Source organism: Peromyscus californicus, unplaced genomic scaffold, assembly GCF_007827085.1.
Source record: "Peromyscus californicus insignis strain IS unplaced genomic scaffold, ASM782708v3 Scaffold_17__1_contigs__length_78620276, whole genome shotgun sequence".
NCBI lineage: Eukaryota > Metazoa > Chordata > Mammalia > Rodentia > Cricetidae > Peromyscus > Peromyscus californicus.
In genome coordinates this window covers 48,768,027-48,785,472 of record NW_026294469.1, presented here as the reverse complement: position 1 = coordinate 48,785,472, position 17,446 = coordinate 48,768,027, and the positions used below count along the sequence as shown (strand labels likewise).

The 17,446-nt window shown below is 41.1% G+C and overlaps 1 protein-coding gene across 1 annotated transcript; it reads left to right on the top strand.

Moving 5' to 3' along the window:
- The first annotated feature begins 9,682 nt into the window (after positions 1-9,682).
- LOC128112465 (interferon-inducible GTPase 1-like) lies at positions 9,683-16,293 on the top strand. Its single transcript, XM_052741466.1, has 2 exons — positions 9,683-9,877; positions 14,845-16,293. The coding sequence occupies exon 2, from the start codon at positions 14,865-14,867 to the stop codon at positions 16,122-16,124; it is 1,260 nt and encodes a 419-aa protein (XP_052597426.1). The 5' UTR covers positions 9,683-9,877; positions 14,845-14,864; the 3' UTR covers positions 16,125-16,293.
- The last annotated feature ends 1,153 nt before the right edge of the window (positions 16,294-17,446 follow it).

Genomic DNA, 17,446 nt, shown 5'->3' with positions numbered 1-17,446 from the left:
ATACTATTTTCCATTTCTGGCTTATTATCTCTCAGTTATACATTTACAAAATAGTCCTCGGGTTCACAACGCACACTCATCACTAACATTGTTTGCAGATAAAAAGAATGCATAACAAGTTGGGTCTCTTCTTCCACCATGTGGCTTCTGGGCTATGGCTCAAGACATCAGGCATAGAGGCAGGTGTCTTAATCCTGAGCCTTCTGGTGACTTTCCTGTCACAACTACATCTCATCATGCTTCCCGTTTGCCTCCCTCTCTTCATTTTGTCACTGTCCTCATTGTTATCCTAATCACTCTTATGGCTGAGGTGATAATAACACTTTTTATGTCCCTCAGAAATCTCAGAAACTGGGCTGGAGAAATGGCTCAGTGGGTTAGAGTGTCTGCCACAAAACAATGAGGACCTGAGCTCAAAGACTAACTACAAGGAGGTTAAAGGCCGGCATGGCCACACTGGGGAAGGGGTGAAGACAGGAGATGCCAAGGTGTTCTGGCCACGATCATAGCTCCAGATTCAGTGAGAGACCCTCCGTCAAATGAATAAGGCATAGTATGAAATCGTAAGATACCTGACATCTTCCTTTGGCTTCTATACATGAACAGGCACGCCCATACTTACACACACACACACACACACACACACACACACACACACACACACACACACTTTCACATATGCCATATGCAATACACCTCACTCATACAACATATACACATACAGACACACAGACACACACACCACACACACAAGAAATCTACAGGACTATTTCAAACTTGTAAAATATGGCTGAAAAATTAAGGTCTAAAAACTACTGTTTCATGTACTTTTCAAGTAATATGGGGAACATCTATTTCTAATTAGAGCATCAAGGCTCACTGCTAGATTTCTAGTGCACATTTGAACAATTACAGCCAATATTTCTATAATTTATATTTGTTTCACCAAGTCTTTAAAATTCTCCATCTTTGTATATATTTTAACTTTGTAGCAGGTCCCCAGACTGATGCCATTACAGAAGTACCACGCAGACCACAAAACTTATCACATAGGCAGCACAACCAATTTCATGCCAAAATGAAAACAAGGGCCTGATTTACCAAAATTCATAATGCTAGGAACGTCCTTACATGTGCTAACCTTGCTTTATTGCTTCTGTGGTTCCACTTCTGACTAATTGTTCTTGTTAACTAAGTATGTCAACCCAGGATGTGGGTTTTGTGGTTAAAAAAAAATAAAAAATAATAAAAAAAAAACCTCTGAGAAAGGCTTGGGACTACATTGGGATCCTGAACACTCGGTGTAGTCCTCAGCCAACAAATGAAGACTTTCTATTGACTTAAACTCATGTCTGAATTTTCATCTGTGATGAACACCCCACAACAACATGGATTTCATCTATTTTTTAAAACATTTCTATGTTGATATGATAACAGTAGCCTTTCTTGGAGCCTTGGAGTTCCACCCTAGCCTACCTCCAATCTAGAAACACTATGACAATGGGAGACTTTTCTATGCTTTTGGTAATCTTTGGTTATCAAGGCAAGTTTGAGGGAATATTGTATGAGTGCCAGACTGCCTTATCGAGTGAAGTCTTCCTTCCAACTCCTCTGTTTCTGCAGATGAATCTCTAACTCCAGAACCACTGAAGCCTGGGTGAAGCATTGAGTTACAAATGGAGTTTTCAGGCTCAGTTTTCTCTCCTTATCTCTTCTCCAGGGAACAATATTTACACCACATTTCTCTGATATTCTGGGTGTTGTGTTTACAGCAAGTGGCTTTCACAGTCTAAAGTGGACCGAGGTCAGGGCTGCCAGAGGTTCTCTTCCTGTTCAGAATAAGAAATGCTAGCATTAGAATTTTTTCCTGAAAGATATTGAAATTTGCAGACACTTGTGCTCTCTGGCTTCTGAGTCAGGTTATAACTTTTCTGAGGTGTGAGGTTTGTGGGGTGCATTCTCAGAAGTATCATGGGGAATGTGCAAAAGTCTTTATTCACTTACCACGTCAGAGATACAGGATATGCTAACCTGGGGTCATGCTGACTTTCTGTTTCCCTTCCTTCAAATGACTATATTTGTAGGAGACTGGCCATCTGTGGTGGCTATTCTTTGTTGACAAGTTGACTACATCTGGAATTAACTAAAACCCAAGTTGCTGGGTATACCAGTGGTGGATTTCTTTTATTAATTAAATTATTTGAAGTGTGAAGATCCACTTTTATTCTGCTTTTTTTTTTTTTTTTTTTTTTTGAGCTGAGGATTGAACCCAGGGCCTTGCGCTTGCTAGGCAAGCACTCTACCACTGAACTAAATCCCCAACCTGAAGATCCACTTTTAATCTAGACCTTTTGAAGTGGGAAATTACATGTTTAATCTGGGCCATACCTCCTGCTTCCACTAATATAAAGGACATGGAAGAAGGAAATATCTGCTCTTTGCCTGCTTGCTCTCATCTCACTGGCAAGTCTGTTCCTTTTCTGTCATTAGAGCTTAATTCTCTGGGATTACAGTGTATACTGGAGACCAGCTGAGACATTCTACTGGATACCATTCTTGGAACTTCCATTGGTAGACAGCCATTGTTGGGCTAGCTGGGCCACAGCTTGCAAGCCATTCTAATAATCCTATACAGACGTCCATGTTGGAGAAGGCCATCAAAAGGACAAGTGCTCTGGATACGGATGTAATCCAAAGGTTGGTAGCTTGTAAGCCAAAACACTAAGATAGCACCCACTATGTCAGTTAATCCTGAACCTGAACTTCAGGGGGGAGGGATGCAGAAGAAAAGGGTAGTGGGAAAAACTTGGAAAAACATAAAGGAGTATATTAATGGCATTAGTTAAGAGATGCTCATTCTCCAACTGAATGCTGAGAAATGGCATAGTGTGACAGCTTATCCATAGAAATATTATCACCTGCTTCAATGGTAATACAAAATGACAGTGTTCCTAAGAGGAGTAGCAATACCTGAGAGGAGTGAGCACCATTTCCACGTTGCCACTGAATGGTGTTTTGAAGACTCTTCTAAAGAAACACATGGGAAAATAGAAAAATATATACCTGTGGGGAGTGGGGTTGACATTCAGCAGTATAAGCTTTTTAAAGATTCACTTTATTTTTAATCATGTATATGTACTATGAGGATCAAAGTATGTGCATGTGAGTGCAGGGTCAGTCAGAGGCATTGGAAATCTCTGGAGCTAGAATTAGAGGCAGTTGTGAGTCCCCCTGACATGGGTGCCAGTAACAAACTCTGGTCCTCTTTCAGAGCAGTGTATGCTCTTAACCACTGAGCAATCTGTCCAGCACAGGCATATAACATTGAGAAAGCAGTTACTCCCATGTTCAAGTCAGAATTCTCCATAGAAGAATTGACAGACAGGTGCACCTGTTTATAACAGTTAGAGAGATTGATCTCTGCATCAGTCTATACCTACTGTGGAATGTCACTAAACTATGGCATCTCACCATGTGTAAGATGTGATGGACCTGGACAATATAGTTAATTAATTATGATTCCTTTCCTTGGTTTAAATTATCTATGCCAGAAACCACAGGTGCTTTCCCATTAAGCACTACATCTCCACAGTGTATTTCCATAATATGCCAACACACACAACTAACATTGTACAGCTTTATAAGTCATTCACGAAAATCACTTATGCCTAGAATCAGGAGAATCAGCTTTGTTTCCTGCTGACCATTGAGGTGCAGGGCAGTGTGTCTCTTTTGAAATTCTTCATGGCCTTTCAGTCTAACCCAATGGATGCTAGTTGGGAGATCTGTGTAGCCATTGCATTTCCCTGTATACATGATTAGAACTGCAGTGTCAAAAAGCTAATGAAGCTTTTATGTGTCCTGAGGCCAGATTGTAGACGAATTTCTAAACAGTCTTATTAAATAAGAAACACAGAACCAAATACAGGGGTGAAAGCCATAGACAGAGAAATAGGAATAGCCACCAGCTAACCTTAGCTCACCACGCCGCTGTAACTTCCCAAGCAAACAAGCTTCTTCCTGTGTAACCTGCACCTTTATTGCCTTGCTGTTCTGCCTTCTCATTGGCTCTTAGCCCAGCCACCTCACTTCCTCACCACTGCCTGTCTGTACAGACCTCCAGATCTCTATGGTTGGTACTGGGATTAAAGGCTTGTGTCACCACGCTTGGCTGTGTCCTTAAATGCACAGAGACTCTGCCTGCCATGTCATCTGATTAAAGGTGCGTGCTACCACTGCCTGACTTTTGTTTATGGCTGGCTATCTATGTCCTCTGATCTCTGGGCAAACTTTATTTATTAACACACAAATAAAATATCACCACATTTCAGCCCAAATAAAATATCACCACACCAGATGCCCTTTTATAATCAACTGATGACATTTAAACCCCTCAAAAAGGTAGTGAGGCAACTAAACAAGTAAGCCTTTCTGAAACATAACTGCTAATCCTATGTAGTGTACTCTTTTGAGGACACTACAATCCTACAGAGGTTGTCACTGGTTATGTTTCCAGCTCTTACCGATAAACACACAACACTGAAGTCATCCAACAAATAAGATGATTTCAAGTAACGGACATCTGTAGCAAGCAATAAAATGAGATTAGTGTAAAGAGCATATGCATCATTATTTTCCATCAGTTAGGCAAGGCTGAAATCAGACTCAGAAGATGGGAATCATTTTCTGATCATGTCATTGGCTAGAAATGGCTTTTTGCTTCTTAATACATTTTACAAAAACGTTTTAGCATTTTTAGAAATTCAAATTTGATTTTTGTGCGTGTGGTGTATATTCGTGTGTGTGTGTGTGTGTGTGTGTGTGTGTGTGTGTGTGTGTGTGTGTGTGTATACATGTGTACACTCAACCATACATGTACATATAGTAGCTGGGGATCAATGTATGGTGTGTTTCTTTGTCACTCTCCAGCTTATTTTTTAAGATTGGGTCTCTCATTGATCCTAATTATCATTGATGGGTAGAAGATGGCACAGTGATCACACTTCACATACATGGCATTTGTGGGTGTGACAATCCAAAGTGAGGTCCTCATGCTTTACACTGAATCATCAAGTGCTTTATCACTGAGCCGACACTCCAACCCTCAATATTTCACTTTTAGAGATAATTGGTCCTTCAAAGTAGCACATGCCTGTATAACCACCATATGTAAATAAATAAATAAATAAATAAATAAATAATAAATAAATAAATAAATAAATAAACAAACATTATTTTAAAAAAAATTTGAAAAGAAGCAAAGGGTAAGACTAGGGATGTAGTTCAGTTGGTAGACTTCAGAAAGTCCTGGATTTATCCCTCATTACCAAATCACACCAGTGATGCCAGCCCTGGGGAGCTGGAGATGAAACAAACAGAAATTCAAGGTCATCAACTGTTCCACTGAAATACAAGGGCAGCCTGGCTGCATAAGAACGTGCTGAAAAATACAAAATGTGGGGGTGAATGTACTGTGATGGGGCTGAAGGACGGTGTGCTGGTGAGAAAGGGAAAGGCAGGGCGAAGGAAGAGTGAAGGGTCTACATGGAGCGGGGAGGCTCAACCACAGCTTCCCCTCTGTTGCTTCCACTTCTTTCCACATTCCCTGTGTGCACCGTTTCTGACGAGCAAGCAGCATAGAGAAGGAGTTTCAGTTTCACATTCCTGGAAATGACTGGAAATGCAGCTATCCTTGTTATTTTGGCAAAGAGTCCACTGGGAGTCCTGCATTCCTTCCAAGGTCAGAACAGCTCTCACTTTTCCCTAAGAACTGTGAGCAGACAATGCTCCAGGTTCTGACCCAGCCCGAGGGAAAGGAACATCATCATCAACACCTAATCAACAACATCAAATTACAACTCTGGAAATGAGCTCTAGTGGCTCAGATGACAAAATTGACCATGCCAAGTGTCTTTATTGGTATTGGCTGATCTCTGCCACTCGTGACCAGATTCTACTCAATGTTCACCCAGCAGAGATGCTTAGAATGAACTGGAGTTCCTAATAACAGCTGCTATACGTGAGCTCTGTATGATTTCTCTTGGGAACTCAAAGAAATTGAAATGAGTTAGACTAGACACTTTACACCCTCTCAATTTCCACCCACAGGGGGCTGTTTAATGTACACACAATGCCAATGAGCTGTAGATTTGCTCACAAGATCAAAAAGTATGTTTCCGAGTCAGTCAAGGCATGGTGATTCACAACTATAATCTCAACAGTCAAGAGACTGAGGCAGGAGAATCACCCAGAGCTCAAGGCCAGTGTGGACTACATAGTACTACAGGGATACTGGACCTACATGAGATACAAAGGAAGATGCGATCTCATAATATTTTTAAAGGACACTATCACTTGAGTGAGGAGGAAATCTTATAGAATGGGAAAAATGTTTACCAGCTATGTTCTGGACAGGGGCTTAGTATTTGGAATCTGTAAATAAATATTAAACATCAAGAAAACAAACAATACAATCTAAAAATGGAGCATAATCTAAACAGAAAGTTCTCAAAAGATGACATGCAAATGCCTGAAAAATAAACATTCTTTTTTTTTTGAGACAGGTTTCTCTCTGTAACAGTTTTAGTTCTCCTGGAACTTGCTTTGTAGATCAGGCTGGCCTTGAACTCACAGAGATCTACCTGCATCTGCCTGGCAAGTGCTGGGATTAAAGGGAATTCCATCATTGCCCCGCAGTGTTCAACAATTTTATCCATCAAGGACACACAAGTCAAAACTACTTTGAGATTTCGCCTCACCCCAGTCAGAGTGGCTAGAAACAAAAATACAAATAGTAGCAAATGCTACTGTGGCTGTGGGGAGAGAACACTCAGTCCCTGATGGTGGGAGGGTCAACTGGGGCAGTTACTAAGATAAATTGTATGGAAGCTGCAAAAAAAAAGGGAACATAGATTTACTACATGATCCAGCAGTACTACTCCTGGGAATATTCCCAAATGCCTTTATTCCTACTTTTGAGCTACTTGCTCCTCCATCATTCCTGCTCTATTTACAATGGCCAAGAAATGGAAACAATCTAGATGCCCATCAACTGATGAATGGGTAAAAAAAAGTGCAGCTTTACAGAATGGAATATTACTCATCTGTTAAGCAAAATGGAAACTATGAGATTTATGGGAAATTGGCTGGAGATGAATACAATCATTCTGAGTGAGGTAAGAAAGACTCAGAAAGACAAACATCATTTAATCCCTCTCATGTGTAGACCTTAGCTTCAACCTTTCAGATATGTGTGTTTCATTTGGAATACCCACAGGGGTTTTGAAACACTATGGTGCCATGGAGTGAGACTTACAAGAGAGGGAAAATGAGATTTAAAAGAGAAATATGGACAAAGAAGGGTTAAATTGGGCTGGGAGGTGAGAATAGGGGAGGGGAGTGAAAGTAGAAGGGATAAATAACACTAAAGTGTAGCATGATTCTTAAAAGTTCTTATTAATAAAATCAAACCTGTGAGCCAGCTATTAGGGTGAAGCTGGAAGATCAGAGATACAGAACAAGCCACAGCTAACCTCACCTGGCCAACTTCTCAGCTAGTCTTGTTTCCTCAGACTGGAAGCTTCTGTGTCCTCATCCCAATGGCTCTCAGCTGAACTGCTGCTCGAAAGCCTGAAGCTTAACCAAGCCAAATGCTTACCCATCCAAATGCTTCTAGTTTCTAGTCCTCACGCCTTATATACCTTTCTGCTTTCTACCACCACTCCCTGGGATTAAAGGCTTGCTTTCTGGGATTAAAGGCATGATGAGACACCATGCCTGTCTGTATCCTTGAACACGTGGATTTCTGCCTCTGGAATGCTAGGATTAAAGGCATGTGCTACCACTGCCTATCCTTTATGTTTAATATTGTGGCTGCTCTGTCTCTGACCCCAGATAAGTTTATTAGCATGCACAATATTTGGGGAATACAATACCACACTAAAGGATTTTCAAAATATCATATGTAACCTCCAAATGTAGAGGCTTCCTAAATTATATCTGTACACATACAAAAAAGAAGATGGAGTTGCCCTCTACTGGGGCAACAGTGTCTCTGCTAGGCACCACAAGGTAACAAATCAAAAGGCCAGGCTTGTGGGAGGCTTGCTCCCACCTTTTTAAAGAGTTCCTGTGAGGAAGAGATAGGAATAAGGAACTTGTAGATAGAATGATAGGCCTAGCAAAGAAGAAGAGAGACAGAAACACAGGATAGCTTTGGGAGGACCCTGGTCAATACCCAATGGCCCAGAACTTTACTCAAAAGGGCTTTTCATAACAATGCCAAGGGATGAGGTGAAAAACCTCCCCTTTGCTAGATACAACCAAGTGGAGACCTTTCCAAACACCTGGTACCCAGTCCCATGGTCCAATCATCCTCTTATGCAGCTCTGTTGGTAAAGCAAGCTCAGATCTCACTAGGAAACCTCTGCGGGCTCCCAGACAGACACAGGAATTACTTAGATTTTTTTGGACTTGTTGGCCAGTGATGACCCTGGTCATTACAGGCCATTGTCAGTGCCCTTAATAGTGGGATCCTGTTAGTGAAAACACCACATTCCTGAGTTATAGAACATGGAAAAAATCAAACTAATACAGAGGCAGAGGATCCATCCATAGTGGTTATCTTTCATAGTGCTGGAAGTTTCTAGCCACAGTAGCAGAGGAGAAAATGAAACATTTATGAAATCCAGGTGTGAACTCTGTGAGTTATAATAATGACTGACCAGATAAGATATATCCACCATTGTTATAGTGAGAAGAATGTCATGGTAGTAATGAACTACTTCCTGATTGGATTTAATATTACTCCACAATATGAAACCCATATTTGGTACCATATCTAGACAATAGCCTAAGGCTATATGGGTCATACACCCTAGTGAGAACCTACTACCCTGGTTATGCTAAATGGACATAATATTTAATGATTTTCCATTACACCCATAGGCTAGGCTATTGCTTAACCCCTATCATTAAAGCTCATATTTGCAGTAGATGATAATCAAAACAGATATCCACAACTGGCCAAGATACATAGGATAAGACACTGATAAATATCCAGAACTAAATGGAATATACATATTTCTACTTCCAAAGGCACAGGGATGGCTGTGGAAGAAAGGGTGACAAGACTGTAGGAGCCAGAGCTGGTGGATGATCACAAGGAATCAGTGTCTTCTGGACACTGCAGGACAGCTCCACATAAACTCACAGTGGTTATGACAACATGTATAGGACCTGTCAATTCCAAACCAGACCAAATCCCTGCATTAAGAGGGGAGTTGAGAAGGACAAGAATTAAGGAACATGAATCCACAATTGTGAAGAAATAAGGTTGTAGTCAGAGGGAGTCAAATGGGTTGTGTCTTGGGTGAAACTAATTTGGCATCTGCACAGGACCCCAGACAATGTGTTGTGTGACTTCAGTTCACACTGCATTTGTGGAGTCAGGGACCAGGAAAATTGTCTTTCAAGGGTTGTATTTGAGTCTAGCTAGTAAGCTCCTTCTCTGTGTTCCCCTTTTTTTTCCAAGCCCTGTTCCACATTGTTATTTTAGGACCGCCCAGCTTTTTATGCCAAGAAATGAAGCGTTGATAGAATGAAAAACAGCTGTTCATTTTATTTCACTTTCCTCTTCTTGGAAATGCAAGTGATTCTGAAAAGCAACTAGATGGTCCTCCATGATTGGCAAAAACACACTGAGAGGGGAGGGGGCAGAGCCCGGAAGAGTGTGTTAAGTTTTGCTGAACTGACATGAACCTGCTCCTTTCCACAGAGGAAGCAGAGGTGGGTTCATGTGAAGAGCCTGGAGCGCAGTGGACAGTAGTTCCTGCAGCTGAACTGCAGTGAGTGCATACACTGGACACAGAATTTTCTGGTAAGTAGACAGGAGCATTCATATTTAACTTCTAACCCTCACCATCTCTTTTCTCTGAAGAGCTGATAGGTAACAAGTCACTTAGGAAGGTGCTCTGAGAGAGGGATCCTCAGCTTGGATGCTGGAGTGTTTTGGTGGGAGCTGGATTGGGCAGGCTGTGGATGGTCTTTGCCAATCCTTCAAGCTGAGATAGACCTAAAGGAAATGATCTGAATATTGTTTTTGGTAAACGTATCCAATTGTTTTGGCTTGCCTCTTATTCCTCTTCCTAAAATGGCTGTCAGTGGAGGCTTCAGGTAATGGAATATCTCTGCAGTGTGCATGAGGTTGCTATATCTCACTCTCATCTTGCTGCCTAGTTCAGGGTCAGTTATTTAGTTCCTGCATCCCAAGGCCTCCGCTCTGTGGAGAAGAGGTCTCTCTGCATGCTGTTTCTGCTGTAGCTGGGTGTGGAAATCTGTGCCTGAAGAATCTTCTTCACTTTGGTTTTCTTTATTGTAAAGCAGGAGTGCTAAGAATCTTCTCTCCATCTGTGAGAACTTGAGCTGTGTCAGGATGTGGTGACAGCTGTCACTTAGGCAGGCTTCCTTTTGTAACATTGGCTGTGTTACACCCTACTCATTTCCTATGTTCACATTCAGTGAGCAGACCTTGCAAACAACTATCACACTGGAGTCTGCACCACAAATCCAGGAGCTAGAACTGAAAGAATGAGAGGGAACCGAAAAGACAGAACAGCCTGTGTGCTGCAGGGACGTCTGTCTGCCTGTGCCCTGTGGGTGACTGTCCCTTCAATCTGACTATGGTGTTTATTTAAGCAGGTCTAGCTTCCCTTTTAGGACATCCTCTTTCCCCACCCCTTCCTGGCCTGTGTCTGCAGTCAAGTTAAACAGTGTTCTGCAGCTCTGGTTTCCTACACAGCTGCCCCCATTTGTCTTGTGGATTGGACAGGGTCTGCCTATGCAGTGCGTCTGTGTGTGCTTGTGCTCCTCACAGTATGATTCTAGGATATTTCTGTTTTGTATTAGACTGTTTTTGTGCTCTTGTCCGACTCTTAGCATCAGCTATTAAGTTAGTAGGATTTCAATTTCATACACACCAGTTAGAACTACAGAACAGGCTCAAATGTTCAGAAGAAACATCTAGTGTTTCCCTCATAGCCTTCGTTCATTGCCTGATGATAACCCACCGTACACCCGTGTGCTGGTGATGAAGAACTGAGCAAGACAAAGGCACATTCTGCTGCCTGAGGTTCATTATACTGTGGGAGGCTGACAGCAAATGACCCTAGACAGATACACATTATGTGGCAGCAAGTGCTGTGAAGAAACTGATGCATAATGAAAGAACGGTCAGTGGTAGAGGCAGAAACAAATTTACATCCCAATGGGAATATAAATCCTGAATCCTGCCTACCTGAAGCAGAACCTAGAGAAAGGTGATTAAGTTAATTACCAATTGGCTGTTGGGGGAGAGTAACAAGGAAAGGAAGCAGTCACTAAGTACAAAGTCCTGAGATGAGAAGACAACCAGCGTGACTGGGATTCAGACACGAGAGAGCCCAGAAGTGAAAAAACTATATTCAAAGCTATGTTGTATGGAGCATGTACACTGTGTATGTAATGAACTTTCTCTGGGGGAACTGGGGATCCTATTGGTGCCTCTCGGAGTTGTCTTGACATGACATGGCTTCAGTGTCAATAGGACAACTCTGGCTGATCATTCACTGCAGTCGAAAGTTTTCTCTGGTCCCATCTGGCCCCACAGTCCTACAGCCACTTATAAAATAATTATTCAGAGATTTAATACTATTTGCAAACTGTATGGCCTATGGCAGGCTTCTTACTAGCTGGCTCTTATAACTTAAATTAACCCATAACTATTAATCTATGTATCGCCACGTGCTCAGTGGCTTTATCTGTGTCCTATTACATGTTGCTCCTTTGGCAGCTGGCTGGCATCTCCTTTCTCTTTCCTGTCTCTCTCCTTGGATTTCCTGCCTGCCTCTAAGCTGCTTTACCATAGGCCAAAGCAGCTTATTTATTAACTAATGGGAACAACATCTATTCACAGTGTACAGAAAGATATCCCCCAGCATTTCCCCTTTTCTATCTAATCAAAAAGAAAGGTTTTAGCTTTTTTTTTTTTTTTTTTTTTTTTTTGGTTTTTCGAGACAGGGTTTCTCTGTGTAGCTTTGTGCCTTTCCTGGAGCTCACTCTGTAGCCCAGGTTGGCCTCGAACTCACAGAGATCCACCTGGCTCTGCCTCCCAAGTGCAAGGATTAAAGGCATGCGCCACCATCGCCTGGCAGTTTTAGCTTTAATATAGTAAAATTATATATAACAAACACTTATCAAGCACGAATTACAGTTACAATATTTAGTCTACTTTTATTTGGCAAAATTAAAGAAAATATTCTATCATATATCTTATATTTGTGAGTCTAAAGTTTCATATCCAATTTATTTTATTTTATTTTATTTTTTTTTTGGATTTTTCGAGACAGGGTTTCTCTGTGTAGCTTTGCGCCTTTCCTGGAACTCACTTGGTAGTCCAGGCTGGCCTCGAACTCATAGAGATCCTCCTGGCTCTGCCTCCCGAGTGCTGGGATTAAAGGCGTGCGCCACCACCGCCCGGCTCCAATTTATTTTTTTATCATATAGCCCAAAGGAGGCGTTGCTTCCTGCCATTGTATGTGACCTCTTATAAGGAGTTGGAGAAGGGTCACATGCCCCTTCTCCCTGTTCCTGCCTGCGAGGTGGATTCACTCCTGGTCAGATCAGAGGACAACTTTAGCTGTCTACTCCATTCTGTTTTGTGAGTGTATTTCCTCAATTTATATCTTAATAAATTCTGTTACCCATTTTTTTAAAAGGGAAAGACAGGAAGTACCACCACCTTTGGGCCGTATAGCCCAAGGTCATGGGCAGAGCAAATACCACTACAATTTATATTGTTGCAAGAACAATCATAGGAAATATAGTAATGTTGATGACATAATCTAAGTTGCAATTGAGGAGGTCTTGAAGAAGATAATATATGAAGAATGATAATTGTGACTGGATTTGGAAACAGAGATTAAGTCTGTCAATTGATTTGATATGGGTGAGACAGAAAGAGGAGGCTCCAGAGTGACAGTGGGGATTTGCTGTTGATATTCTTTTTTTTTTTTTTTTTGAAACAGGGTCTCAAGTAGCGTAGGCTAGCCTCTAACTCACTATGTTTCAAGGATGACCTGGAAGTAATTGTCCCTCTTATCTCTACTCCCTGCAAACCAGAACTACAGGGATCCACAAGCATCTGCATGTGATGAGGTGTTGGGGATTGAACCCAAGACCTTATTCATGATGGGAAAGCTCTCTCTACCAATTGACCTACATCTCTAGTGCACAGTTAGATTGCTTTCATAAAGTAAAAGATTTAAAAGAAAACAGTGAATCTAAATGATGACTTGTGGACACTGAGATATTGTAGTGAATCAATGGATTTTTAACACAGACTTTAAGAGTAAAAAGTTTTGGATTATTGTAAGTTCATATTCCTATGGAGATTAGTTCCAAGTAATGAAAAAGACAGAAGGAAAGTAAACCTAAGCAAATTAAGAATTATTTCAACCAAATACAATAGCTGGACTTACTGACATCTTTTGAAAACAAACATTAAACAGACAAAGGGTGGTGGATGTCACACGCCTTTATTCCCAGCACTTGGCCTGGTTTACAAATCAAGTTCCAGGAGAGCTAGGACTGTTACACAGAGCAACTATGTCTTGAAGAACAAAAAAAAAACTAACTAAGTAAGTAAGTAAACAGACAAAAAAGATTTGTATAATCATTAGAGATTTGGTATTGATTAAACACTGATGTCAATTATCATTCATTATTATTTATTTTTCAGCTTGAGAAACTAGATATTGTAGCTAGAGTTTTCCTGCCTTGCCCACAGTCAGGACAAATATTTGTCACCCGCCAGTCCCGCAGCCGCTCAGACCCAACCAAGTAAACACAGAGACTTATATTGCTTACAAACTGTATGGCCGTGGCAGGCTTCTTGCTAACTATTCTTATAGCTTAAATTAATCCATTTCCATAAATCTATACCTTGCCACGTGGCTCGTGACTTACCGGCATCTTCACATGCTGCTTGTCATGGCAGCAGCTGGCAGTGACTCCTTCTGCCTTCCTGTTCTTTCTTTTCTCCTCTCTGTTAGTCCCACCTATACTTCCTGCCTAGCCACTGGCCAATCAGTGTTTTATTTATTGACCAATCAGAGCAATTTGACATACAGACCATCCCACAGCAAGATATCTTGGATTTAACAGAATACTCCAGTCAGGCTAGAAGCAACACAGTTGCTCATATTTTTATAGTTGTTAATGCTGGCTAAAGGACTCAGGCAGATTTTTATATTATTTTCCCTTACTTACGTTTTAATTTTTCCATAATTAAAGCTTTAATTGAGAGCTAGTAGAAATTTGTTCTAGTTTGCTTTCTATTGCTTTTATAAACACCATGACCAAAGGCTTTTTGAAAAGAAAAGAGGTGTTTTTTTTTTTTTTTTTTTGACTAACACATTATGCTCAGAGTCCATCACTGAGGGAAGTCAGGGCAGAAACTCTACAAGAGTAAAGGCAGGAACAATGGGAGAATGCTGCTCACTGGCTTGCTCCCCATAGTTTGAGCATGCTTTCTTAACTACCCAGAACCACCTCCTACATCAATCCTCAATCAAGAAAATGTCCCACAAGCATTCCCCAGTATAATCTGATGGGGGGCAATTCCTCAACTGAGATTTTCTTCTCCAAAAGGACGCTAGTTCGTCTCTTGTTGACCAAATGTAATCAGCACAACACATATGGGAACTAGTTAACATCAGGACATAACTGAGGCTGCGGCACAGAGAACACAGTGCTAAGCACAAAGGCCTCTTCAGTCTCATGCAGCTCACTCTCCCTTCCTTCTTTCAGGGCCCTTTTTCAACACAGCCATGGGTCAGTTATTCTCTAATACAGCTAAGAATGAAGACAGTGGAGATTTGGAGTCCAGCTTCACTAAATATTTTAAGAAGATTAAGACAGAAAACAAGATTATTTCTCAGGAAACCATTCATTTAATAGAATTTCATCTGAAAAGAGGAAACATTCGGGAGGCACACTCTGTAATCAGTGATGCATTAAAAAATATTGATAACACCCCAATCAACATTGCTGTGACAGGAGAGTCTGGAGCAGGGAAGTCCAGCTTCATCAATGCCCTGAGGGGGGTTAGAGATGATGAGAAAGGTGCAGCTGAAGTTGGGGTAACAGAGACAACCATGAAGAAAACCTCATACAAACACCCCAAAATTAAAACTTTGACTTTATGGGACCTGCCTGGTATTGGAACTATGAAATTTCCACCAAAAGATTATCTGGAGAAAGTGAAATTCCAAGAATATGACTTCTTTGTTATTGTTTCTGCCACACGTTTTACAAAACTTGAACTAGACCTTGCCAAAGCAATCAGATTCATGAAAAAGAATTACTACTTTGTGAGAACCAAGGTGGACATGGATTTACAAAATGAAAAGAAATGTAAACCATGTGCCTTTGACAGAGAAAATATCCTGCGGCAGATCCGAAGCGCCTATGTGAATTCTTTTTGTGACAATAACATGGATGCACCACAGATTTTCTTGATTTCCAACCACAATTTATCTGACTATGATTTTCCAGTTCTGATGGGCACCCTGATTCAGGATCTTCCTAATCAAAAGCGCCACAATTTTATACTTTCCTTGCCTAATATCACGGAGGCAGCCATTGACAGAAAGCACAAGTCTATGCAGCAGATTATCTATTTACAAACCTCCTTACTTGAATTGTTCACTGTTCTTCATATACCAGGCAAGGAGTGCGACAAGGAGAAGCTGGAAGCAAGTTTAAACCACTATCGAGTCCTCTTTGGAGTGGATGATACATCCTTGGAATTCATTGCTAAGGATTCCCAAGTGCCTGTTGAACAACTGAAAAAAATCATTAAATCTCCTTATTTGTTTGAAACTAAGAATAGGGAAAGACATGAAGAAAAGTTTGTCCAATATTTAGAGAAACTGTATAATGGTAAGCTCCTTGTTATAGATCCTGACATTGAGAAAATCTTTTACTTTCAACGGATTTTCCTTGACACAGTGACTGAAGATGCCAAAGTTCTCCTTAGAGAGACATTGAAAAAACTAGTTCAAACTCAACCTATCCACAGCCACTGACTGTGGCAATATGAAATGGTTAATACCAGGTAGTCATCAGATAAATTCCTCCTCTAATGTATTTTCTTTACACTGGCCAATCCATTACCACCATGAGAAAACCTAAGCATAAGGGTCATGTGTATTAATATGTCAGAACATGACAATCACCAATACCTCTTCAACTCTCTACTTTCTCCCATTCTTTCCTCTCTGTTTTTCAACTTCACATGCACACTTGAATACACATACATACACACACACAGAGAAACAGACACACATATACAAGCACACACACACACACATACACAAAAGATATGAATAGATGTTTTGTAGCTACTTCCTCCTAATCAAAACATCCTAACAAAGACTCCAGAAGCTGGGCACTTTATGCTCAGTGCACAAAGCACTTGGCATGTACATTTGAGGACCAGAGCTCAATTTCCAGAACCCACATAAATGTTGAGTGGGTGTGGCAGTTATCTTGTAATTCTACACTCAGAAGATAGAGACAGTGGAACCATGGACCAAGCTGGCTAGCTAGAGTGTGTATACCTGCAAGTTTTAGGTTCAGTTGAGAGACCCCACCTTAATGACAAAGGTAGAAAGCCAACGAGGAGGAGGCCCAACATAAGTCTGAAATACCCACACACATGTAAACATGCACGCCACAAACAAGACGCATTTTAAATATAAACTAAAATAAGACTCAGAAAGAAAATCACAGATCTCAGAAATTCAAAGGGTTTATGAAGCTATCCTCAAGGTTATCTAAGTAGTATGCATTTTGGGGGGGTGGGTGGGGATGCAGTTCATACCAGCTGAGGTGCTTGTACATCCTGCAGGGGCCTCCATGGCTGCAGCTGTGGTGAATCATTGCCATGCTGGGGTGGGCTTTTCAGTGATGCAGCTGTCGTTGGATCAATGCTCCTGTAAGTAACCTTCACCCTAATAACCTCACTTATTCATGAGCTAGACATGGAAGACATTGTTTCTTTGGTCTGTCATGGTTGTTCAGATGGGGTGAGTAGACATTTGTTTTTATCTCCCCTCAAAATCATGTAACACAATAGATGCTTTGAATAGGGATCCAAAGAACCAAAAATGAGTTGAGGAAGACTGGTCTTATCCTTACAATGGGTGCTGACATATGGAAGTGAGGCTGACCATATGATCAGTCTCCTCAATCTTACACCCAGACATATCTAAATAGAAACTGGACATAAAAGGTTAGATAAGGGTGGGTTGTTGGAACAGAGAATCCTGTCCATTGTCTGTAGTGGGTGTACATTCAGCACAACAAGGGGTAGGTAATGTCCTAGGATGGTAGGTGCAGTCTTAAA